The sequence below is a fragment of the Rhinatrema bivittatum genome, chromosome 8, assembly GCF_901001135.1.
Source record: "Rhinatrema bivittatum chromosome 8, aRhiBiv1.1, whole genome shotgun sequence".
In the NCBI taxonomy this organism is placed as follows: domain Eukaryota; kingdom Metazoa; phylum Chordata; class Amphibia; order Gymnophiona; family Rhinatrematidae; genus Rhinatrema; species Rhinatrema bivittatum.
In genome coordinates this window covers 126,436,608-126,461,805 of record NC_042622.1, presented here as the reverse complement: position 1 = coordinate 126,461,805, position 25,198 = coordinate 126,436,608, and the positions used below count along the sequence as shown (strand labels likewise).

General features: G+C 42.5%; 1 protein-coding gene across 3 annotated transcripts in view; it reads right to left on the bottom strand.

Annotated features, from left to right (window-relative positions):
• Nucleotides 1-7,671: 7,671 nt before the first annotated feature.
• The window catches only part of ASTN2 (astrotactin 2), a 1,130,819-nt gene continuing 1,113,292 nt past the window's right edge, over nucleotides 7,672-25,198 (bottom strand). For all 3 annotated transcript variants that reach the window (XM_029612108.1, XM_029612110.1, XM_029612109.1), the window contains 2 exons: nucleotides 17,119-17,302; nucleotides 7,672-8,498 (listed from right to left, as the gene is read on the bottom strand). In XM_029612108.1, the coding sequence (XP_029467968.1) occupies nucleotides 8,261-8,498; nucleotides 17,119-17,302 (422 nt within the window). In that variant the 3' untranslated portion in view covers nucleotides 7,672-8,260. The remainder of the gene's footprint in view (nucleotides 8,499-17,118; nucleotides 17,303-25,198) is intronic.

The following is a 25,198-nucleotide window of genomic DNA, read 5'->3' as shown; positions in this document are numbered from 1 at the left end:
TTAGTGCATTTTGATAAATCCAGGCCTAAGCTTCTGCAGGCTGGAGAAGGCTGACACAAATGATGCAGCTCAAAAGGCGATCTCAAAACCAACCAAACTCACATAGAAACAACTTTAAATTAGAAACTGAAACAAAAGAATAAACTCAGTATGAAGAAACTAAAGGAAATGTCAAATATAATATTTGACATGGATATAATAGAGGTCTTTAAGATCATGAGAGGTCTTGAACGAGTAGATGTGACTCGGTTATTTACACTTTCGAATAATAGAAGGACTAGGGGGCATTCCATGAAGTTAGCAAGTAGCACATTTAAGACTAATCGGAGAAAATTCTTTTTCACTCAACGCACAATAAATCTCTGGAATGTGTTGCCAGAGGATGTGGTTAGTGCAGTTAGTGTAGCTGGGTTCAAAAAAGGTTTGGATAAGTTCTTGGAAGAGAAGTCCATTAACTGCTATTAATCAAGTTTACTTAGGGAATAGCCACTGCTATTAATTGCATCAGTGCATCAGTAGCATGGGATCTTCTTAGTGTTTGGGTAATTGCCAGGTTCTTGTGGCCTGGTTTGGCCTCTGTTGGAAACAGGATGCTGGGCTTGATAGACCCTTGGTCTGACCCAGCATGGCAATTTCTTATGTTCTTATGTTCTTAATACAAAAGGAAACACCATTTCTAGAATCCACCAGGACCCAAGCACATCCTCTGAAAGATCAAGTGGCTGCAGAATTAAACTCTAAACATCCAGGCTGCGAGCAACAGGGCCTGGAGGTTGGGATGCCACAGCCTGGATGGTCTTGCGTGATGAGATCTGGGGAAGTCCCCAGACTGATCAGTCTTTAGATGGACAACTCCCATAGGAGTGGGTACCAGACCTGCCTCAGCCAATGAGGGGCTATGAGAATCATAGTCTCTTTGTCCTTGTGAAGCTTCAAGAGAGTCTTTGCCACTAAGGGAATCGGAGGATATGCGTACAGAATACCTTTGCTCTATTGATGGGCAAGGGCATCTGAGGCTGGTTTGCCATCTGACCTGTAGATGGAGAAGAACTGAAGCACCTTCCTTTTGCAGGGGGATGTGAACAGATCTACATCTGGGCTCCCCCAGAGGCGGAATATCCGATTCGCTACCCCCTGGTATAGGGACCATTGGTGGGGTCTGAAGGCCCGACTCAGCCTGCCTGCTACCATGTTCTCCATCCCAGCCAGGTACATGGCCCTGAGCACCATCCCGTGGGACAGGGCCCATGACCATATCTATACCGCTTCTTGTCACAGGAGGTACAACCCCATGCCTCCCTGCTTGTTGACATACTACATGGCCACCTTGTTGTTGGTCTGGATCAGGTCAACTTTGTTGAATGGCCGATCTCTGAAAGCCCATAGCATGTACCTGATCGCACGAAGCGCCAGGAAGTTGATTTGAGAAGAGTGTTCTTAAACAGACCAAAGACCCTAAGTACCGAGCCCATCTATATGATCTTCTCACCCTAGGGTAGATATATCCATGGTTAGGAAATTTAGAGTAGGAAGACTCCAAAACAAGATCCCCTGTTCCAGATTGTAAAGTACCCGCCACCAGGACAATGAGTCCTGGAGAGATTAGATGATTCAGATGCAATCCTAGAGGTTCTGAGTGGCCTGGCACCACGGTGACCTGAGGGTCCATAGGGCTCTGTGCATGTGCAAACATGCCAAGGGAGTAACATGGACAGTTGCATACATATGGCCCAACAGCTTCACCATGCGCCAGGCTTAAACCTGCTGGTTCTGTTGAAAGTCTGCCGCAATGGTCACCAAGGCGACGGCCCTCTGGCGAGGCAAAAAGGCCTTGGCCTGAGCTGTTTCTAGCAGGGCTCCTATGAAGTCCAACAGAGGTGACAGGCTGAAACTTTGGGTAGTTGAGAACAAACCCTAATGACTCAATACCTGAATGATCAAGCTCATGAACCTGACAGCCCCTGCCTAAGACATGCTCTTGACCAGCCAATCATCCAGATATGGGAAGACATGCACTCCCAGTCTGTGGAGGTGCGCTGCCACCATGGCCAGGCATTTTGTGAAGACCCGTGGGGCAAACGTGAGTCTGAATGGCAACATCCAGTACTGGAAGTGCTGTGTTCTCACCACAAATCAGAGATACTTCCTTTGACTGGGGAAGATCTCGATATGAGAGCATGCATCCTTTAAGTCAAGGGAGCATAGCCAGTCCTCTCTTTGCTAAAGGGGGATCGAGGTGCCCAGGGAAACCATCTTGAACTTTCTTTTTTTAGAAACATGTTCAAAGCCATTAGGTCTAGGATGGGATAGAGTCCTCCTGTTCTCTTTAGAATCAGGAAGTACTTGGAGAAAAAAATCCATGCCCTCTTTGCCCTGCTGGTACAGGCTCAACCCCTCTGGCCGTTAAGAAGGAGGAGAACTCTGCTAGTAGTACCTCCTGATGTGCTACTGACCCCCAATATGGGCACGGAGAGCAATTTGGTGGGACACCCAATAGATTCATTTGGTACCCTTGGTGGATGATGGACAGAACCCACTGGTCCGAGGTTACACTGGGCCACTGGTTCCAAAGAACTGCAGCCTGTCTCTGAGTGGAAAGTCCCTTGTTCATGGTACAGGTGACTGGCTTATGCTCCCTGCAGCTCAATCAAAACCCTGTCGCCGGAATTGACTGAAGAGCTGGCTGGGGCTTGGGTGCTCTCTGCTGCCTGGGATGGCTGCAGAAGCCCTGATGGTGTTGGCGGGAGGGAGAAGGGGGAGGATAGTACTTTCTTTGGCAAAGGAAAGACTTCCTTGGCCCCAGTCTCAATGGCCTCCTGGATGAGGAGGACAGGTCCAGAGTATTGGCAGAGAGTTGTTGAAGGGTTTCATGGTGATCCCGAAGTTGGGCCACAGCATCCATCACCCTATCTCTCGTAAAGATTCTAATACACGGCATGTCAGCGAGTCATTCCTGTACCTCTGGCCAGAGATCCGAGGCCTGCAGCCATGCCATTCTGTGGGCACAGATTCCAACTGCACAGTCTCTGCCATCTCAAAAACTTTGTAGGTCGCGCGGACCTCATGTTTTCCGCACTCCAGGCCCATGTGCACATGAGGGTGGTCTTTTGCTGAAGAGGCAGCTGCTCACCCACTTCCTGCACTTGCTTCCAGATGTCTCGCAAATACTGACTCATGTAGAAATAAGCATGGTGCTCTGTGGTTGCTCTGTGGTCCTTCCCTGGGGCACCAAGGAAAGGGGCCGAGAGCACTTGGTCCTCTTGAGAGAAGATTCGACCACCACTGACTTGTGAGGCAGTTGACACTTATCAAATCCGGCAGCCTTCTGGACGAGGTAGAGATCCCCATCCATCTTCTTAAAAAATGGAAGTCACTGCATCCTCCTCTGTTAAAAGTTGAAATGGGATGGCCTCCGCCATCACCCTCACAAACCCTGAGAAGGTCAAGTTCTCATGCGGGGACTTCTTTTGCTCATATGAAGGAGAAGCGTCTGACAGGAGACCATCAGTGCCCTTGGAGGAAGACTCCATCGGATCATCCCCCCAAGGGTCATAGGGACCCTCATCCTCACTGTATGCTACAGGGGATTGGGTCCTAGGTGCTCAGCTTTCATCCAGAGGTGCAGGAACCAGTAGAACTAGATGGGGGACTACAGGCCTTGGAATCTCTACTGGCCTCGGTGCAGCTTTCTCCTCAGAGGAACCGGCAAGAATCACCATATCAGTAAGGGGAGGCCTTGATGCCCCATCGGGTACTGGCACCTACTGGGTTGGTAATGAATTGATGAGCATGTTGAGCTTCTCCAGCAGTGGTAGGATGACAGACAGCACTGGCTCTGGTGCCATCGGTGCCACAAGCCCGATGTCCTGCAGTGCCCAATCTACTGCCAGCTGGACTTGACGCTCCAGCTCCTCCTCAAATATTCCTGATTCCAACACCGACTGGGAGGAAGGAGGAGTGGCCAAATCTTCTTTGGACCTGAGAGGTGGATTGATGACTGTCACCAGAACAGTGGAGACCGATGTGGACCCCTGGCACCAATACAGGATGGGCCCTCCTCACTGCAGGGTCGCTTTGGGGGCATCATGGCAAAAGCCGGTGCATCAATGGGAACCAGTGATGATGCTTCTTAGCTTCCCTCAATGCTCGGCCTGGTCTTTCCCTGGTGCAAAGGCCAGAGACAATAAACCTGGCGTCTTCGGCCTGGAGGAGATCAACAACAGTCGGTCCCTGGCACCCCTATCCATTAATGGCACCGACGGTCCCGCTGATGTTGATGGCGCGAAGTCCATCGGTGTAGCTCCAAGGTCCATCAATGCTGATGCCTTAAATGCCGATGGCTCAAAATTCCTTGATCCAAAGAGATTATCCATTGTGTTGAATTGAAGCCAGTGCTCCTTCGGGGCCATTTGGGCACACAAGTGACAACCCCAGATGTCATGCAATGCCCCCAGGCAGAGGATACATATCTCAAGAGGATCCAAAATGGACATGGTCCTTGGGCATCGGGGGTATCAACAAAAACTGAACTTAGCCATGACAGAATGAAAACAAGGGGGCCATATACACTAAACGATGGCGGCAATGTCAATGGCCGCTGGGCACCAGGGCACCACTTCCACGGGTAGAATCAACCATGAAAGGAAGTTTACCAGAAACACTGAAAACCCTGATTAGGACACTATGGGGAGACACTGAGAGGGACCCAATAATGAAACGATACTGAAAACCGCAATGAAAAAAGAAGTTTTCCACTAGGCAAGAAATAGCCAAAGTGAGCTCAATCAGACCGCAAGGCTTACAGCTCCATGGAAAAGAAGACACTGAAGAGGGACCCCATGTGGATGTGTGGTATAGGGCATGCTGGGCATGCTCAATGTGCCTAGTCAAAGTTCTAGAAACTTTGACATAAGTTTTCCGCAACGGGGCTCCAAGCAGGACTACCATCCTGCTTGTCCTCAGAGAAAAAATAATTTGGGTAAGTTTGCCAAAATAACTTTGGAGCTGCTCTCCACCACAAGCAGACTTGCATGGATAAGCTTAGCCCAGCTTCTAGAATACCTCCGTGCCACCTTTCTTTAATCCAGGTAAGCTTTAGCCAGGTTTACCTGGCAAAAACGTATCTACTGCAAGGAGCAGGAAATTCAAAACCTCAAGTTTGTCCAGCTGAATACTGACCTCTACATGTCCTGATTTAGTAAAATATTGATGCCATTTCAAAAGTATGTGAATTTACAGAAAATGCATTATTGTTTTATTTCTCCATTACTAGTGCACTGGACTACTTATTAGACAGCACTGATAAATGAGAAAGTAAACCTAATTTATCAAGAGTCGATGTCTCACAACACAATAGTTAGCACTGACATTAACTATTGTATAAATGGTGAAAGTCAGCAATAATTTTTTTTCACATAAAGCATTTAATTATGCATTCACCCACATACAAAGCATCAGCTGCACAAATGCCTAAGCAGCCATCCAGAAGGACTTGGTCACACACATCCTTGGTTTTTTGCATTCCTAAGCACCTCCACTCACACCCTCAGTATCACACAAGCACGTGCACCATACGCACAGCCTCTGTTATAAGCATCTGCACCCATATAGCCTCAGGAACCCCACCTTTTCTCCACCATTCAAATTCCCCCATCTTTCCCATGTCATTCTCAATACTCCTAATTTCTTTGGTCCTCCTCTTTCCCTCGCTGAGTTGCACTTTCCATCCACATCTCTGGCCAGTAAGGGATTAGGAAACTGTGCTAACTCCATGTCTCATCCTCTTTTCCTGGAGTGGTCTTGGAAAGCCCTGCCAGATCTAATCCTTCTTCTCGTTAGACAGATGGGATTTGTGTAACGTAGCTGACCTAAGTTTTTCTCCCCTTTCTTTCTCTCTGAAGTGCAGACGGTTGGTGAACAAGCAGCTTTTTCTCCAAACAACATGGAAAAGGTAGTTCAGGCCCAGTGATAGAAAAGGCTTTTCTGAATAACAGCTACTTAGCAAAGTGCATGACAATTTTAAACGTGGTGTTATGACTTTCAATACTCAAACTGCCACCCATCTACGTAACTGTGAATCTTGTAATTAAAAATAATTAACCAAGAAAAGAAAAAAAATAATATAAAATCATGAACAAAAATAAACAGATAGTGCAAACATTGCAAAAACATATATCTATATTACTTACCAGTTTTATAAAACAAATAGTGACTGTTAAATGTGTCATAATGGAAAATAAAGGCCCTCTCAGACAAATTAAGGCACTTCCACAGACAATATTGTCCTTAGGATTTAGCTTTAGCTTATAATCAATCCTCTATTGCTCCCTACACCTCTTCCTTAGACTCAATATATTCCACTATACAGCTCTCATTGGCAATTCATATTTCCTAAATATATACTGCAACTGCATAGAAATATATACATATACATATATAGATATACATACATAGCCATTTGAAGAGAAAATACATTAAAACAAAATTGACAAGCATAATTTTGGGCTGTGTTATAGTTTCTCTGCTCTTAGTTGACCTTTACTCGTGCTCCATAAGTGAGAAATTTAGGGAACCAGCTCAGCTCTCCAATAGAACTTATAGAGATTGGTATGCAAAACGAATAGGGCCAGATTCATTAAGGCTTTCTCCCATTTTGTGCATATGGGAAAAATCCCTAGTGAATCAGGTACTAAGGGAGATCAAATTCTTGAGAAACCACAGCAAAAATTACAGATATTCATTTCTGTTTTAAAGTAACATTTGTATCTCCAAAAGCTAGATAGATGTATATTGCCAGATAGGATGAAGATTGGGGCATGTTGGATTCCTGGCCAGTTCTGCTTGAAAAGGATCGCTGTGAGTAGTAATGCTGAAAACCTGTTGAAATTCACTTGCTTTGTGTTCTACTGAGGAATATTGGTGCCACTAGAGTTCTCCATCCTGAAAGTGACCTTCTTGATTTTCTGCAAAAATGTGTGTATTTTAATTAAAGATTTATCATGTCTCTACAAAATGAACTGTTCATAAAGATGTTTACTGGGGATCAGAGAGAAGGGCATCTTCTAGCCATCCTTCATGCCTCAGCACTGCCCAGATTCAATCTGTCCTCAGCGCTGTACTTTTAGATGTACTTTAAGATGAGAGAACTCCTTTTATATTTATTCAGAATTAGAAAAAAAACAACCCACCTTTAGTAGGAGACAAATTCTATCATCATTTTCCATTTAACCTTGAGTTTCAATACACTACTAAAATAGATTTCAAAACTGACTTTGTAGATAACCATCAATGAATCAATTTAATCAGTTGAAGTGACCTCTTTACATCCCTATTTCCATGTATTACTCCAACTACGTCCCTAAAATCTGGACCCCCATCTCTCTTAGTTTTCCTCTTCCTCATTTCCTCGGCTGTGGAGCATATGTGCAGGACAGAGAAATTAGCTGACTTTCCAATGCCCTAATTTGCTGGTTAGTAATGTCCTCACACCAGGACTAAAAAGGATTTCATTCTCTAAAGGGTGTAAATAACCTTCTTTTTCTTAAGTGCTTCCTTTGAAAGACCTCAAAAGTAATCAGCTAAGCAGCAATTACCATTGCAGAAAATATATCAAGAATGTTCAAGCACATGCAATGTCTGCAAGAAATACCAAGCAGGCAGGAACATGGATTTCAGGAGAAATTTTAATGCAAAGTATTCTTAAGGACCTTACAAAGAAGGTCAATGGAATTTAGGATTAACAGGCAAGGAGGTATGCAAACTTGCAGCATAAAAAGTTATTTTTTTTCCTGCAATGTACTTGTATTTTCCTTGCACTAATGTTAAAGAAAGTCACTTCCTGGGAATGCTTTCGGTCTGTTTTGCAGCCAGAGCATTCTCTGTCAAGCAACATCAGCCAATGCTTGGTGGTAGAGCATTTGGGCCACAAAGCCCTATGATGCCTGATATGGCTTGCTGATATTTTTTTCCATATTTCAGATTTTGATTGTGTAGTTCAGGATTCAGTAGCAAAAGCTTAAAAAAGAGAGAGTCTTCTACAGAGTCAAATAAAATATGTTTAAAAAAGGAACATCTTGCTTGCTGGAAACTTTTCTATAGTTCATATATTCTCTTGTTGTTTTAAAAAAGACTGTTTTGGCTTGGCATTATCTTCAGCCTCTGTGACTCTACCCCCATCCCCCAAATCTCAAGAAAATCCTGAGTCTTTGTTCATGAGCCTTTTGCCCTTGTACAAAGCAGAAGAATCTCATTAACATGCACCTCATCGTTCTTTAGAATCTCCATATATGTTGCGGGGCATGTGGACTATTTTCTCCTCGCATGTGATTTTGATCTCCTTTAGGATGTTGTACCAGACCAAACCAGATGGCCGAACTTCTTCAGTACGACACAGCAAATACGGCACAGTGTCTATGCGGCTCTGGATGTAGGAACTACGCAGAAGAGTAGAACAGTGACTACTAACTTTCTCCAGTCTTCTCAAAATCAGATGAGCTTTCCTGCAATGCAGAAAAGGGTAGTTAAGTAGTGAAAAAAGAAGGGGGGCAATGCATATTTTTCTGTACTAATTTTCTATTCAACGTTTGTGGTTATACTATAGTATTTTCCATGGCCTGGTCTGGCAGTTCTCAAGCACTGTCCCACCAAACTAATCACCCTAATGACATGTCCAAGTTTAAAGCCTCAGGTCAGGAACAAAGATTTCAATATCAACTGCATCACCAATCCCAATAAAAATAAGTTTTCAGGACATTAAGCTTTTGCAGTCTTCCTTTTTAAGGCAAATTTTGAAGGGATGATGAATACAGAACACTAGTGGTTTTTATGGTTATGTGGACACTGAACTATTTTGATGATAAATGTCTTTTCCCACTACCAATGTGAGCTGAATCTGAGCCTTCAGCCTTAAGGACAAAGGATATGATTCCATAATCCAACCCACCAAGTCAACATTTCTCCCCAATTACTTTCAGAATACTTTATAATGAAGCTTGCTGACCATGGATGTATTATGATTTCAAAAGAAATGTTTAAACCATTTACGTTTACAGGATCCTTTAGATTATACAAGCATTTTTTCCAACAAATACACTTTAGAATAAACTGCTTTCATTTAATTTATTTGGACCTGAGGAAAGAAGTGTCAGCTCCCAAAAGATACTCAACAAATAAATTTAGTCCAATAAAAATATATCTTATACTATTTTTTTGTTTGTTAACCTTTATTTTTGTGTTTTCAAGTGGACTAACATGGCAATCACCCTACTGTATCCATGTAATTGCAAAAGACATCTCCATTTTGCATGCATTCTATCATTACTCTTTAGAATGCAATACCTCACTTTAAATTAACGGAATGTTGAAGATGATACAGTTTTCTAAACTAGACCTACACATCAGTTTGTCAATATACTACAGAAAACAATAAAAGCCTAATATTTACACAATTGGGATATCTAGATTTACATTTGAGAGGTATAAAGTCTCAACCCATTCTGAACCAGTGCTTGGAAAAAGCCTTCTAAATGTTATCATCAAATAAATAGTAGGAACAATCGAAGGCTGAATAACAAGACCTTTAGGGCTGGATTTACTAATGCCGCGAGGCATAGTGAATCCCGCGGTAATGGGGGGCGGTCCTGCGATAGCCGGCAGTGATCGCACCTCCACGGTGCGATCGCTGCCGGCATCGCGCCAAATAACTACACCATAAAAGGTGTAGTTATTCGGCGCGAAACTGGCAGCAATAAAGGTGCTTACCTTTTGCTGTCGGCGCAGTCTTCGCGGCGTCAGCCCCGGTGCTGCCCTGACTCCTCCTCTTCCAGGGCTGATGCCGCCCCATCTGTCCCCATCTTGCTATCGCACGCGATAAGGGACTTTTCGCATGCGAAACGTCCCTTATCGCGTGCGATTCGCTTGGTAAATGACCCCCTTAGGGCTGGATTTACTAATGCCGCAAGGCATAGTGAATCCCGTGGTAACGGGGGGGGGGCGGTCCTGAGATAGCTGGCAGCGATCGCACCTCCGCGGTGCGATTGCTACCGGCATCGCGCCAAATAACTACACCATAAAAGATGTAGTTATTTGGCGTGAAACTGACAGCGATAAAGGTGCTTACCTTTCGCTGTCGGTGCAGTCTTAGCGGCGTCAGCCCCTGTGCCACCCCAACTCCTTCTCTTCCGGGGCTGAAGCCGCCCCGACTCCGCCCCCATCTTGGTATCGCACACGATAAGGGACTTTTCGCGTGTGAAACATCCCTTATCGTGTGCAATCCGCTTGGTAAATGACCCCTTTAGTTTGGTTCTCTGGACACCGGTTAAGTACTCAGTTAACCAACAAGAAACTCTGCTGATTTTTGATACAGGGAAAGGGAACGGAAGAGAAAATGCAATAGACATGATTTAGTGTATTGCCTTGAATTATGTTTTTCGTATTAATATTTTCCTGAATACTTTTAAAATCCATAAGAGTAGCCTTGTTTTATAACTCAGAAATCAAGTTTTCCACCTTCTGTATTGTTATGCATGGTTTTCTCCTGATCCATTCATCTTTTACTGCTAACTTCATTCCTTTCTCTCTCTCCCTGAGAGATATAAAATGCTGTAGAATATCTCAGAAGAATCCACCAGGCATCATTCATGTGTCCTGGTCTCCTGGCAGGAAGGCATAGTCAAAATCTAAATGCCACATCAGAAAAGATACTATGAAGGTTTTGACCTTCTACTCCCAATATATTTCTGCAAAGTGGTAACTCAAACAATGGGAGGTCTAAGAGCAATACAAAATATAGATACATAAAATATAATGGCTTGGCATACATAAATACATATAATAAATAAAATATAATGAGATCCATTTAGTCTGCCCAGTTTCAATCCTGGTGCAGTACCAGGTAACTGTGACAACTGAAGAGATCTGTGTTCCCCAGATAAAAAAAAGTCCAAATCTTTATCAATACAAATGAAGCAGTATTACATTTCATATTAAAGAAAGCCTACAATAGTATATGCTTGCTTTAATACTGGTCAACCACTCCCAGTCAGAAGAATATAGTTCTCAAGTGGTTCACATTTAGCCTCAAAACCTACAACCAGTTAGGACACTGACTTCTTTACCCTCCTTGATGGTCTTAATGATGTCCAGACAACACCAGGTTCTTGAAAGCATAAAATCTGAAGGCCTAAGGATTTATATGAAGAGGAAAGGCTTAAAAGAAAAACAACTGCAATGACATCAAAGAAGAGAGAGACAGTGGTTGCATTTCAGAGGTTAATGAGCTATCAAAAAAATTAGAACTAAGGCTACTTCTATTAGAGGGCCAGTCACACGGGAGCTGGGATTTACCTCAATGAGGCTCATAAATTGTTCCAACAAGTTGTAATAAAAGAGATAGAGAATCAGTGTTTAGCTGAGTCCTCTTAATAATATGCTGAATGGTGAAAATGTTATTAGATCTTAAGAACATAAGATGTGCAATGTGGGTCAGACTAAAGGCCCACTGAGATCAGCATCCTGTCTCTGTCATCTGCCGAGTCACTAGAAAGGACCTGGAAGATGCCAAACAGTAGATCCATTACTTGTTACTCACTCCCAGTGTTAAGTGGTGGCTTTCCAAAGTTTACCTGGCTAATACTTGTTTATGAATTTTTCCTCTAAGAACTTGTCCAAACCCCTTTTAATCTCAGCTATGCTAGATGCCTAGACTGCATGCTCAAGCAATACATTTTACAGCTTGATTGTGCACTGAATGAAAAAAATAGTTTCTCTGACTTTTAAAAAAACTACTACTTGTTATTTTCATTTTCATCGAGGTCCCCTATCTTAATACTATTTAAAAGGGTAAAGAACCATTCCTATATACCTGTACCACCCCACTCAAGATTTTATAAACCTCTTTCATATCCTCAGCTGTCCCTTCTCCAAGGTGAAGAATGCTATCCTTTTTAGCTTTTCTTTAAAAGAAAACCATTTCATCCCCTTTATCATTTTTCTTGTCCTTCTTTGCTATACATTTTTTTTTTTAGATAAGACGACCAGAACTGCACACAGTATACAGAATGCAATTGCACCATGGATCAATATAGAGGCATTATGATATTCATAAAATTTGTTTTGTATTTTTTAATCTGCCATATATTGGGTTTAGAATTTCAACATTTTGACCACAATGACTCCAAGATCCTTTTCGTGGCTAGTGACTTCTAATGTGGAACCCAGCCTTGTGTAGTTTGGATAATTTTACCCACTGTGTATCACCTTGCACATGTCCACATTAAAGTTCATTTACCACACAGTCCATTCATGTTTTAACAACTTTGAAAACTTTTGTGTCATCTGCAGAAATGACTACCTCACTCATAGCTCCCTTTTCCAGAATATTTATGTAAATATTAACAGCACTGGTCCCAGTACAGATCACTGGTTCGCACCACTATTTACCTCACTCCATTGGGAAACTGACCATTTAGTCTAACTCTATTTCCTATCTATTAACTAGTTACAAAATCACAGTAGGTCATCACCTCTTATCCCATAACTTTTTAATTTCATGAAGAAACTGTTATGTGGGACTTTGTCAAATCCCTTTTGACCATCCAGAAACAATATATCAACTGGCTTACCCTTATCTACATGTTTATTTATACCTTCAAAAAATTATAATAGATTGGTAAGGCAAGACTTCACTTTGCCGAATTCATGTTGATTCTTGCCCATAAAGCCATGTCTATCTATTTGACCAGTAATTCTGTTCTTCAGAACAGCAACAATCTCAGGCTCAATTGCCTATAGTTTCATAGATCACGCCGGAATCTTTTTTGAAAATTGTTGTTACATTGGCCACCCTTCAGCCTTCGGACACAGAAGTAGATTTTGAATGATAGGTTACAGATTACTAGTAACAGGTCTACAAGTTCACATATGAGTTCTTTAGAATTCTGTGGTGAATACATCTGGGACTGGTGATTTATTAATTTTTAGTTTGTCAAATTGCTGTACAAATATTTCTAGTTTCACATTTATTTCAGTTAACGATGTGGGTAACTCCCCAACACCCTGTTCAGTATTGACCAAAGCAAAGAATTAATTTAGGTTTTCTTTGGCCATGTGCTCCCTGGGTGCCCTTTTTCCCTCAGTCAACTGACTCCTTCACGCACTTCTTGCTTTTTGATGCACTTCTGTTTATGCCTCTCTGTCAAGTTTCTTCTTAAGTTCTTTCTTTATCTACCTTATTAATATTTCCGTACCTAACTTGCCAGTGCTTATGTTCTTTCCTATTCTTCACATTTGGATCTGCTTTCCATTTTCTGTCTGCACACACAATGCACAGAGCACCTCTTCCTCCTTCTCCTTCTCCTGAAACGCCACTTTGAGTCCTTTCAGCTTCTAGCTTATCATACCCAAGCTGGGGTAAGACAGGGAGAGTATGCATTGAGCACTGAGCGATGTGAAGCAGCAGCGGTGGAGGAACTCTTGTTGGTCAAATGTGATAGCCAAGGTAACTAATCAAGCCAGTTGCCTGCACTGGACAAATTTCTGCTTTCTCCTGAAAATAGAGGGAGCTGGAGTCCGTGAGTGGGGAAGTTTGTTCACAGCGAGGTACTGACAGAATGGGATAGAGAGAAGAGGAATTTTTTTTATTTAGATTATTTTATATTCTGCTTTTTGCACTTTTTTCAGCACTTCAGTGGCTTACATTCATGTACTGTAGGTATTTCCGTATCCCCAGAGTGCTTACAATCAAAGAGCCTGCTTTACTAAGGCTTTTCTCCCATTCTGGGACTATGGGGAAAATGCTTAGTAAATGAGGCCCTAAATTTGTACCTAAGACAATGGAGGGTAAAGTGACTTGCCCAAGATCACAAGGAGCAACAGTGGGACTTGAACCTCAGTCTCCTGCTGCTCTAACCACTAGGCTACTTGTTGTGTAGCGGAGAGTAAGGAGCTGTGAGGAGTTGAGGGAGCAGGAGCATTAGCAAGCTGAGAAACTGGGGTAGGTGGGCGATTTGCTCATATTAAGAAAGAGCTGAGAGGAAGCCCCAAGGTGAGACTCCTCTATGTATAACAACAGAGACAAGTTGTGGCTGAAGCCCAAGAAGTGTTACTGAAAAATATTCGGAGCTGTGGATAACTCACTTAAACTTCATTCTCCAGTGCCAGAAGAGCCATGGAGATGGTGGGAAAAATTCATGGATCACGACTAGAGGAACAAAACTGGCAGCAGTTCTGCATATTGTTTGTATGCATGTCTATCTTTCTCTCTCTCTCTCTTTATATATATATATATGTACTGACATCCACTTAAAGCTGGTGATATGGGCCTGCCACCAGAGCCTCTTGCTGTAACACAGGTGCATCAGTTAATTTTAAAAGCAACTTTAACACTGTTCCATTGTGATGGTAGAATGTTTGTCTCAACCCCCTCTCTCCATTTATATAAAAAATTTGTAAGATAATCTGGAGGGGCTTTCAATGCTTCCCTAGCTATTTTCTGGGTCATATGAGTGTACTTCACGTCCATGTGCCTGCTTAGTGGAGGCTGGTGTGCCACACAACATTTTTGCTAATGCAGTTTGATCTTGGGCTTGAAACTGTTGGGAAATATTACTCTATAGCATGGTCTGACCACATCTCATCTCAGGATGGTGAGAAGGGCAGTTAGCTGCCGATCTTAATAAACTGGACATTCCTCATCTTTGAACTTTCTTATTTCAGGACCATTGTTTTGCACAGAGGTCATCTTGTAGAAACAGAACACATTTTTGTTAATGCAGCCAGAGCTGACCTAACTTTGTGCTTCAGTATTCATGTTATACTGTAGGTAGGGCTTCGGATTTTCAGTTTTAACCAGAGAACACTGATAAACATTCCCAATGCAAAAAGAAAACAGGGGGGTCCATATCTAGAATTTAACCAGCTAAAAAAGTTAGGCAAATAAACATATCCAGCTAGCTTAGCCAAGATATTCAGCAGCATAGCGGCGCTGCTGAATATACCTGGATATGTTTGAGTTAGTCAGATATGTTTATCTGGCTAACTTTAGACCTGCTCAATAGCAGGTCTAACTTATCCGGCTAACATATAGGGTCATTTATCAAAATGCTATAAGGCGTTTTCGCATGCGTTAAGCACCTTTAATGCATGCGAAAACCCCTTAACGCATGTGAAAATGCCTTTAATGCATGCGATAGCACCATAATGTATGGTGTGATGCAAATCCGAAAAAGAGGTAGGGGTGGGAGTGGGCTGGGTTTACTGTTTTGCAAAGCCCTATTGCACAGCTTTAACTACACCTTTTTCAGTAGTATTAAGCTATATGATAGATTGTGTTACAGCTGTATTGCATTTTGTGATGGGTTCTCAAATGCCAGTTTTAGTAGTTTTGAAGCTCCTGAAGCACCAGCCTAGCTATCCAGGGAGAAAGAGTGAGAGAGCCTAGCCTTAATACCCTAACACTAGATAGGTATTTATATCTCCATGGGAGGCCCACCTAGTAACTCGAGGTGAGGTTTAGGTATTAGTGTAGGGATTAGGGGCCACTTTGACATTCAAAGTGAGATGTACGAACAGAACAGTGCTCTCTTGTGAAGATTTGATGACCCTCGGAGTGAAGAAACTCACTCAAAGATGATATTTGTGCAATGTTCTCTCAACCTAGCTTGATGGACTCTCTACCTAGGTAATATCAAGTGTTGGGGCATTATGGCTAGTCTCTCTCTCTCTCTCTCCCCCCTCAGTTGCACTGATAGTAAACATGGTCCCCCCAGTGGTTGTATGTAGGAAATACCACAATTCTGGCACTTATCGCAAAGTGTGAAACAGTTATCACAATTTGCGGTAACTTAGCACTTTGCATAGGTATTAGCGCAAATTGCGATAAACTGCCTATTACCATAAAACATGCCCCTTTTTCTATTGCATGCAATATTTAGTGCATTTTGATAAATGCAGGCCTTAGCTGGATAAGTAGCTATGCCCTGGAATGCCCTCGTCCTGCCCACCACTTAGATGGATAACTGTTTAGCCAGATAAATAGTTATCTAGCTAAGCAGCGGCTGCTGAACTTGGCTGAATATTCGAATGCTGCCGTTTAGCTGGATATGTCCAAACATATCTGGCTAAGTGGTGCTGAATATCGAGTCCTAGGTGTTTATTGGATAAACACTGAAAAAACACCATCTCCCTTAGCACTTTCTCACTCCTCCAGATGCCTGCCATGGATCCTCCACTCTGTGCCTTTTCCATACTGAAAACTCTACAGCTGCACAAGATTTTTGTAGCTGATTGGCCTCCATTATCCTCCTCCTCCTCCAGCCAACTCTGCTGTAGAGCTGAGCTAGAGGTAAGATAGAATGAACAAGGGTAGGGGTGGGGTGGGAAGAAAGTAGAGGACAAGCTAGTAGGGAGAGAGGGTGGTGGGGCTGGAGTTATGTGGAAGAAGAGGGGTAGGGTTCTGATGGAAAGAGTGCTAGGAGTTATAGCATGTGCTGGTGGTTGGGGGAATATGAGTATTGTTTTGTTACTGCGGTTCATTTGTGTTATGGAAATGTATGTATTTGATTCAAATAATAAAGATACCTAGCAATAGTACCTTTGCCACAAAAGCACAGATAAAAAACAAATTGTTTTGCCCCCAAACAACCCCTAATTAGCTGGAAAATAAACACCTACATTTACAATTTAAAAACACCTAAAACATCTAAAGATCAATATTCAAACCTATTTAGATGGATAACCCGCAAGTTATCCATCTAAATAGAAAGTTATCCATCTAACTCAGAAGTTATACATCTAACTCATAAATTATCTATCTAATTCTATGTTATCCAAGTTAGCCGTCTTAACTCTGAGTTAGCCATTTAAATGTTTAGTTTTGAATATTGATCTCCTAGTCATAGTGTTCCCATCTTGTTTAGTCTTCTGGATTCTAAACTTTACATATTTTTTATTACCTATTTAGTGCAATGGGTACAAATCATTGCACTAAATAGTTTACATTTGAAAAGTACATGCAGTACAAGTACAGAAATACCCACTTTCTCGCATTGGAGAGCTATGTTCTATAGTTTTGACATGTTGTGTAGTATGCAATCACACTAAGAAGAATAAATTTATAGCTACCTGGGCCCCAGTTCATCTTCACTTCGCCAAACAAAATCTCCAAATTTTTCATAGTGGAAGTTATAATGATGCTGGACACGGAAAAGTATGGATGCCGACACCTCCATCAGTGTATTATAGGCTGTCTGCTGCTCCTTGCCGCTTGTGTAGCCATTATACAAGTTGTAGATTTTGTCTGCTATTTCTGAAAAAGGGCAAAGAAAAGAATGGGTAAGGCTATTTTGAGAAAAGCAGTGATCTTTATTTGTTGTACCCAGTCTGAGAGAAGTATAATCTTAATACAATACTTCCTGAATATGTGCAAAGAAATAGAAGACAAAGTTTGTTTAGGTTACATGGGATAGTATATCCTAACAGCATGCTGGGTATAGTGGAAGCTTGAACAGCTACAGGATAATATTTTTAGTGGCACAAAACACATTACTACTATAATGGGAGCTTTAGATAATGAAGTCCATTCAGATTAGGAAAATCATCACCAATTTAAGCATAAAGCCTTGACGCTCTGTTGGGTAGGGGATAGAATATGAAGTAAGCCATATTACGAAAAAGTGCTGAGGTACAGTTTCTGATCCTTGGGTAATCCACAGGTGAGATGTTGGATGAGCATCCCCAAGGAGCAGTGACACAAGTGTAGTTTGCCTGCTTGCTTTGGGGGAGGGGCAAAAGATAGGGAGATCATACTGGTAGGGGTAGAAGAGTCAATTTAGCACCAGCCTCTAGAGTATTTGGGGAAGGGCAACAATCCACTCCCTCCCAAACTACACCTATGGTAAGGAAGTCTTAACTTATTACACAACAGTAATATCATGTGGTCAGATTCATAATGTACTGGGATCTGGAGGGAGCCACAATTTATGATTCCTCTCCAAGGACTATGAGTCTATGACAGCTGGGTTAGATAGGAAAGAGAAGAGGATTAAAATTGAGGGGAAACGTGGGTAGTTGTGACTGAAGGTTCATGTGGTAAATTTTCAATGCCAGATGCCTAACTACAGAGTTAGGTGTCTTGGTCAAAGCCACTGAAAAATTACCAGGGCTGAGCAGCAAAATTGAGGAAGTTGGGGTGGCTGTCCCCTTGTTAGGTTGTAAAAGCAGCTATCTACCGAGAGACTGGAGGCAATGCTTTTGAGTTATGGAGTTAGGAGGACGTGCAAGAGATTTTTTCTAATTTGGATTTTGGGCCTACTCTGAGGACTCAGGCAAGTCCTGTCTAGGGTACTAGAGAAGGATCAGGAAGCTGCCCTTCCAGTCCATTCATTGGCTGGCTGGGTTTCCTCCAACTCTGTTTTGGGATTTTTTAGATTTTGCTTTGTAAGAAGCCTACAAGATCCCTGGATGCTGCCTAGAGAGAGGTCACTGGAAACCTCTCCTAGGGGACCAGGATAGGGAAGATCTGCCCCTCTGTAACCTCTGTGAGAATGAAGGAATGATGGTGACCCACAGCAGAGACTTTCTGGTGTTTTGATCCAATTTTGGGAGAAAGACTATTTGGTTAGAAGAACAGGGAGGAAGAGTTTTGCTGCCCCCTTCATGCCCTAATAGGAACCTCGAGAGCTGAGTGTTCCAGCTGGGATGCCTTCTATCGTGGAATTTGAAAGAATGAGAGAGATCAAGATAAACACATAATAGCATCTTAGTTATACTTTTGACATTGCAGATTTTAGAACTATTGCATAAGCTTTTTTACTGTCAGCAAAAGATTACTGTAATGCTCTTTTATAGGGCTACCAAAATATTGATTGCAGGCTATTCAGGTATAACAAAATATAGCAGGACGCTGAATACTGCGAGATAAGCTCAGATATCAGGTAACACTTGTTTTAATTAATCTTCACTGATTTCCAGTAGAACAAAGAGTTAAATTCAAAATTCTTCTCTTGATTTTTAAGGTAATTAGAGAAAGAGGTCTATTTTATATAGCTCAGTTATTAAATCTGTACAGGCCACAAAGATCATTGCACTCTCAAGATGAAACTCGATTATCCTTACCTTCTCCAAAAAGATTTAATTACGTAGAAACTAGTAAAAGAACTTTCTCCACAGTAGGACCCCAACTGTGGAATGCATTGCCTTGACATTTGAAAGCAACTACAGACATAAAAATATTCTGCAAACATTTAAAAGCACACTTATTTACTGAGGCTTATCCCAATGTTGATATGAATTAAAAGCCGAGTAAGAGTAATTGTCTTTAAGAAGAATTTTACTAGATTTTTTTTTTACTGTTTACTGTTTTATGTTTGTATTGTGTACTTGCATTATACCACTGATGTTTTATGTTCTTATGTACACTGCTTAGTTTAATTCTTTTTGTAATTTACAGTTTATAAGTTTTATAAATAAATAATCACCATTGCCACTGTCGCTCCAAGCCAATACTGGTACTTTGGGGTGCTTCTTCCACTACTCTGGATGTCTGTGAGGTTCATTTCAAATCCCCTTCCCCCTTATCTATCCACCTATGAGGTGACTGAGCAGTGCATAGAGATCAAAGTAAAGAGTCTGTAACAGGCTGCCAGTCTTTTCTTTTTTGTGAAGTCTGTCAGCGCTAGTGCATGGCTTAGTAGCATACTTAAAATCAGCGGGTTGCCACGTCTGATCTGAGGTCCTCCTCCCAACTCAGCCCTTGAGATACACCTTTGTGCGTTTTATGGCTAACCCTTCTGGCTGTAAAAGACTGGAAACAGAGAGTAGAATTAAATGGTCAATTTTCTCAGTGGAAAAAGGTAAAGAGTGGAGTGCCTGAAGGATCTGTACTTGGACCAGTGCTTTTCAATATATTTATAAATGATCTAGAAAAGAATATGATGAGTGAGGTAATCAAATTTGCAGATGATACAAAATTATTCAGAGTAGTTAAATCACAAGCAGATTGTGATAAATTGCAGAAGGACCTCACAAGAATGGAAGATTGGGCATCGAAATGGCAGATGAAATTTAATTTGGACAAGTGCAAGGTGATGCATATAGGGAAAAATAATCCATGCTGTAGTTACACGATGTTAAGTTCCATATTAGGAGTTATCACTCAGGAAAAAGATCTAGGAGTCATAGTGAATAATACATTGAAATTGTCATCTCAGTGTGCTGTGGCAGTCAAAAAAGCAAACAGAATGTTAGGAATTATCAGTAAGGGAATGGTGAATAAAACGGAAAATGTCATAATGCCTCTGTATTGTTCCATGGTGAGACCGCACCTTGAGTACTGTGTACAATTCTGGTCGCCACATCTCAAAAAAGATATAATTGCGATGGAGAAGGTACAGAGAAGGGCAACCAAAATGATAAAGGGGATGGAACTGCTCCCCTATGAGGAAAGACTAAAGAGGTTAGGGCTGTTCAGCTTGGAGAAGAGATGACTGAGGGGGGATATAACAGAGGTCTTTAAAATCATGAGAGGTCTAGAACGGGTAAATGTGAATCAGTTATTTACTCTTTTGGATAATAGAAGGACTAGGGAACACTCCATGAAGTTAGCAAGTAGCACATTTAAAACTAATCAGAGAAAATTCTTTTTCACTCAAAATACAATTAATCACTGGAATTTTCTGTTAGAAGACGTGGTTAGTGCAGTTAATGTAGCTAGGATTAAAAAAGGTTTGGATAGGTTATTGGAGAAGTCCATTAACTTATTAATCAAGTTAATTTAGGGAATAGCCACTGCTACTACTGGCATCAGTAGCATGGGATCTACTTAGTGTTTGTGTACTTCCCAGGTAATTGAAGCCTGGATTGGCCACTGTTGGAAACAGGATGCTGAGCTTGATGGACCCTTGTTCTGACCCGGTATGGAAATTTCTTATGTTCTTATTTTCTTAAGGACCCAGCTCACATCCAAAGTCACCAGCACCCCTATGGGTGGGCATCACGTACAACCACAGTGCCTACTCAACCACCCCAGTCTGAGTGACCCAGGCCTTAGAGCTGAACTTAATCCCGAAGTTACGGATCTTACTTACCAACTTCCTTACATCCATTGTTCTAAGATGCCAGAGGCTGATTACCTTGGAGACCTGCTGCAGATATGGGTACATCCTGGCATGAGATTTCCATCCTCTCACCAGATTTTCAAGGCGCAGTAAAAGCTCACCAGATACTTCTGGAATTACAACAATTCCAAAGCTCGGGCCCCTTTCTGAGGATAAACCCATTTCAGGGCACCCTGCCCTTCACAAAGAAAAAAGAACTCTCCATGCCAAGAAGCTAAGCATCTTACACATTTAAATTTTGAAAATAGGTAGAGATTGTTTCAATCCAAAGACCTCTAATCATTCACTTTGCCAGAAAGTTCTTTTTCACTCAATGCACAATTAAACTCTGGAATTTGTTGCCAGAGGATGTGGTTAGTGCAGTTAGTGTAGCTGTGTTTAAAAAAGGATTGGATAAGTTCTTGGAGGAGAAGTCCATTACCTGCTATTAATTAAGTTGACTTAGAAAATAGCCACTGCTTTTACTAGGAACAGTAACATGGGATAGACTTAGTTTTTGGGAACTTGCCAGGTTCTTATGGCCTGGATTGGCCACTGTTGGAGACAGGATGCTGGGCTTGATGGACCCTTGGTCTGACCCAGTATGGCATGTTCTTATGTTAGAAAATGGTCTTTCAGTGTTCTTTTCTTTGGAGTGGTGTGCAGAATAACTTACCATTTTTCCATTTCAGTTTTTAATAACTTTCACTGCTGCTCCAAACCAGTCTTGGTACATTACAGTGCTTCTCTCACTGCCTACAAGATTCATTACAAATCCCTTTCCCCTATAGTACTTGGCAACTCTTGCACTTGTCCTGGCTGTGCATTGCTCTGCATGCTTGCTGCAACATTCCTCAGGCAAGTTGATTTAGCAGCTGAGTTGATACACATTCCTTAGTGGATTCCAACTTCAATGGCCACTGTCATGCAGTCAGTCTATATTAATAAACATCTTTTCTGGCATCTGAAGAGCATCAACATCAGGCATCTTATCCCAGCATTTGGTTCATCCTGCAGTTCTAGCGGTGCTTTCCAAAAGTGGCCCACTAGAAACTCACATTCCATGTTTGCTTCCATGTCATCTTACCCATTTTGGAGGGAACCAGCTACCAGAAGGTTCAATTACTCTATTCCCCTCAAACCCAGGCCAGACAACTGATTTGCACATCATGTTTTGGGTCAGAGAACGTACACTCATGCACATCAGCCTTAGCGGGCAGGTAAGATGGACCAGTGGTGCACCCGCTGCAAGATATGATGAGATCCAACATCAACAGGTGCAACCCAGGCCTCACCTAATTTGTGCTGCAGGGTTCTGGGAGGCCATCCAACTTGTGAATGTGTTAGACTCCTTGCTCAGTATTTACTTACGGGTTGACTGGGTCACTGACATCATTGAAGATGCCTAGAGTCTGGTGTGAGCCTGCCCATCCAACAGCATTAGCGGTCTGAGTGCACTGAGGTCAGTATACTCAAGTTGACAATCACAGCAAAAGTGGTGGGCCCTGTCTTACTTAACCTTCACGAAGAGAGGGAGTTTCAGAGAAAGGCACAGTGGCGGTCATCTCCCTCAGCTCCAGGGCAAACATCAACACTGCTACATCAGTGCTCAGGCTTTTGATATCATTCATCCTGCACTTCGGCCCTCAAGGAACACCTTAGGGCTTTACAGATAATCTTCTTGCTACATTGCTCTGCTCCTACCATTTCAGTTTTTAACAATTGCCAGCTTCCTCCACTGATCTAGCTGTTTTCAAGGATCCTTTCAAATTCTATTCCCCCAATCTGCCTATCTATGAGATTCTTTCCCATTTCACTTCCCCCTTCTCCTATGATACCTGCAGACTTCTGTTTCTGCCCTAGCCATCCCTTAACCTGCACTCTTACTGCACACTCAGTAAAACAATGACTGATTTCATGAGCTATTCACAGTTTCACTGTACCTGCCATGTGAACTTATTCAGTGCATGGCTTACCTTTTGAAATATCCAAAAGAACAAAATAGCAAATCTGCACTCTAACACGATATGTTCATAACAAAGAGTGTAGAAGAATATATCACTTAGTCCGTAGATATCTTCAAAAAGCTTTTATTGTGAGAATTTATATATCTTTATAGTGAGCGGCAGCTCCATACATTTACACAAATCACGTCTTAAGTCCCCCGACGCGGACCCGCGTTTCGCGGTAGCTGCTTCGGGAGGGACGTAACCATTCAAAGAACCATCTGTTAACACAAAAATTTTTAAAAGAGGACTAAGTGGTAGGTAATGGTAGGAGCAGTTCATCATGTTTCAGGTCCTAGCACTTGTGTTAGATTCCCTGGTCCCTGTTTCAAGACGGGTCGGGTGCACAGTACACCCAGTTGACAGTCCTGCCACATGCTGAGCCTCATCTTGTCTTGCCTCCTTGTCTTTCCCTTATCAAACCACAGTGACCTGACTACCTCAGCTCTACCAGCCTGTTTTGCCCCTATCAACTTTCTGCCACTCTGCCTTGCTGCCAATCACCAGATGACTCACTCAACTCCTTGTGGTGTTCTTGCCACTATCATGGTTCCTCAGTGTGTTGGTGCTAGTCTTACTGCTTGCTATGTTCCCCCTTATTTGTGCTGTAGGATGTTGATGCCACTTGTCTTGCCGCTTTGCCTGTCGTGCTGCCTTCGAGGGTTCATGCATCTGTTATCGGTGCTCTCTTTTGAAGCTGTGGTGTGTTTTTGACACTCTTGCTGCTGCTTTGTGCCTCTGTTAAAGCACTCTTGCCACTTCTGGTACCCCTTTGCCCCTTTAAAGTACCTTAGGAGCTCTTTTGTTGTTCTGATGATTGCTCCCCAGAAGTTTAATCAAAATTGATAATAAAACCACAATTCTGCAGCCAAAAATAGGCTGGAAATCCTTCCCCCATTGACTTTAATGGGAACCAGAAAACAAATTCACGTATCGACGTATCGGAGCGCCATACGTCCGAATGCAACAGTAATGACCCTCGATGAATACGTATCCCAAATACAACGAATACTTTCTGGTTGCACATCCCTACCCTATGGTGCCTACCAATTTCTGGTCCTCCCCTGGACATCTGTTGCCCTACATGTTTGCTGCACTATTTATGTACCCCTTCATGCCACCGCAGATGCTTCTTTACTCTACTATTTCATAGAAGCATATGCTACTGGTAGGATCAGCCACATGATGCCTTTGACTGGGAAAGGCTTGTCCCCACTCCAGCTGGTAGTATCTATGAGGTTCCTTAAAAATCACCTTTCCCTATGGTACTTACCAACTCTTGCTCTTGGGATGTGAATTGTTTTTTGACGATTTAAAAAAATCGTCAGATATTTTTTAAATCGTCAAAAATCGTTAGAGTCGTGATACAATAGAAATTCCCCCGATTTATCGTGAAAAATCGTAAATTGGGTGAGGGGAGAGGGCGTGAAAACCGGCACACCAAAACAACCCCTAAACCCACCCCGACCCTTTAAAACGAATCCTCCACCCTCCCGAACGCCCCCAAAATGTTAAATTACCTGGTGGTCCAGTGGGGGGGGGTCCCGGCGTGATCTCACGCTCTCGGGCCATCGGCGCCATTTTGGCTGCCACTAAAAAAATGGCGCCGATGGCCCGATAAAAAAAAACCCCACCCGACCCTTTAAATTGACCCCCTTAGCCTCCCCCACCCTCCCGACCTCCCCCAAAACCTTTTAAAATTACCTGGTGGTCCAGTGGGGGCGCGGGGAGCACTTTAAAGATGGCGCTGGCCATCCAGTGCTCCAACCATGTGACAGGGGCCGGCCAATGGCACGGATTCCCTGTCACATGGTAAGGGCAAAGGGCCATCGGCGCCATTTTTATTAATGCAGCCGATGGCCCGAGAGCGGGAGATTGCTCCCCGCGCCCCCACTGGACCACCAGGTAATTTTAAAATGATTTTGGGGGGTTCGGGAGGGTGGAGGAGGGTTTTTTTGTTATCGGATCGGGCGCAGCCGATAACAAAAAAAAAATCGAGCCGGATGATAAAAATTTAAAGATTTTGAATCGGAACCGGAACTGATCAGATTCCGGTTCCGATTCACATCTCTACTTTATATAGACTTTACCCCTGACCCAGTT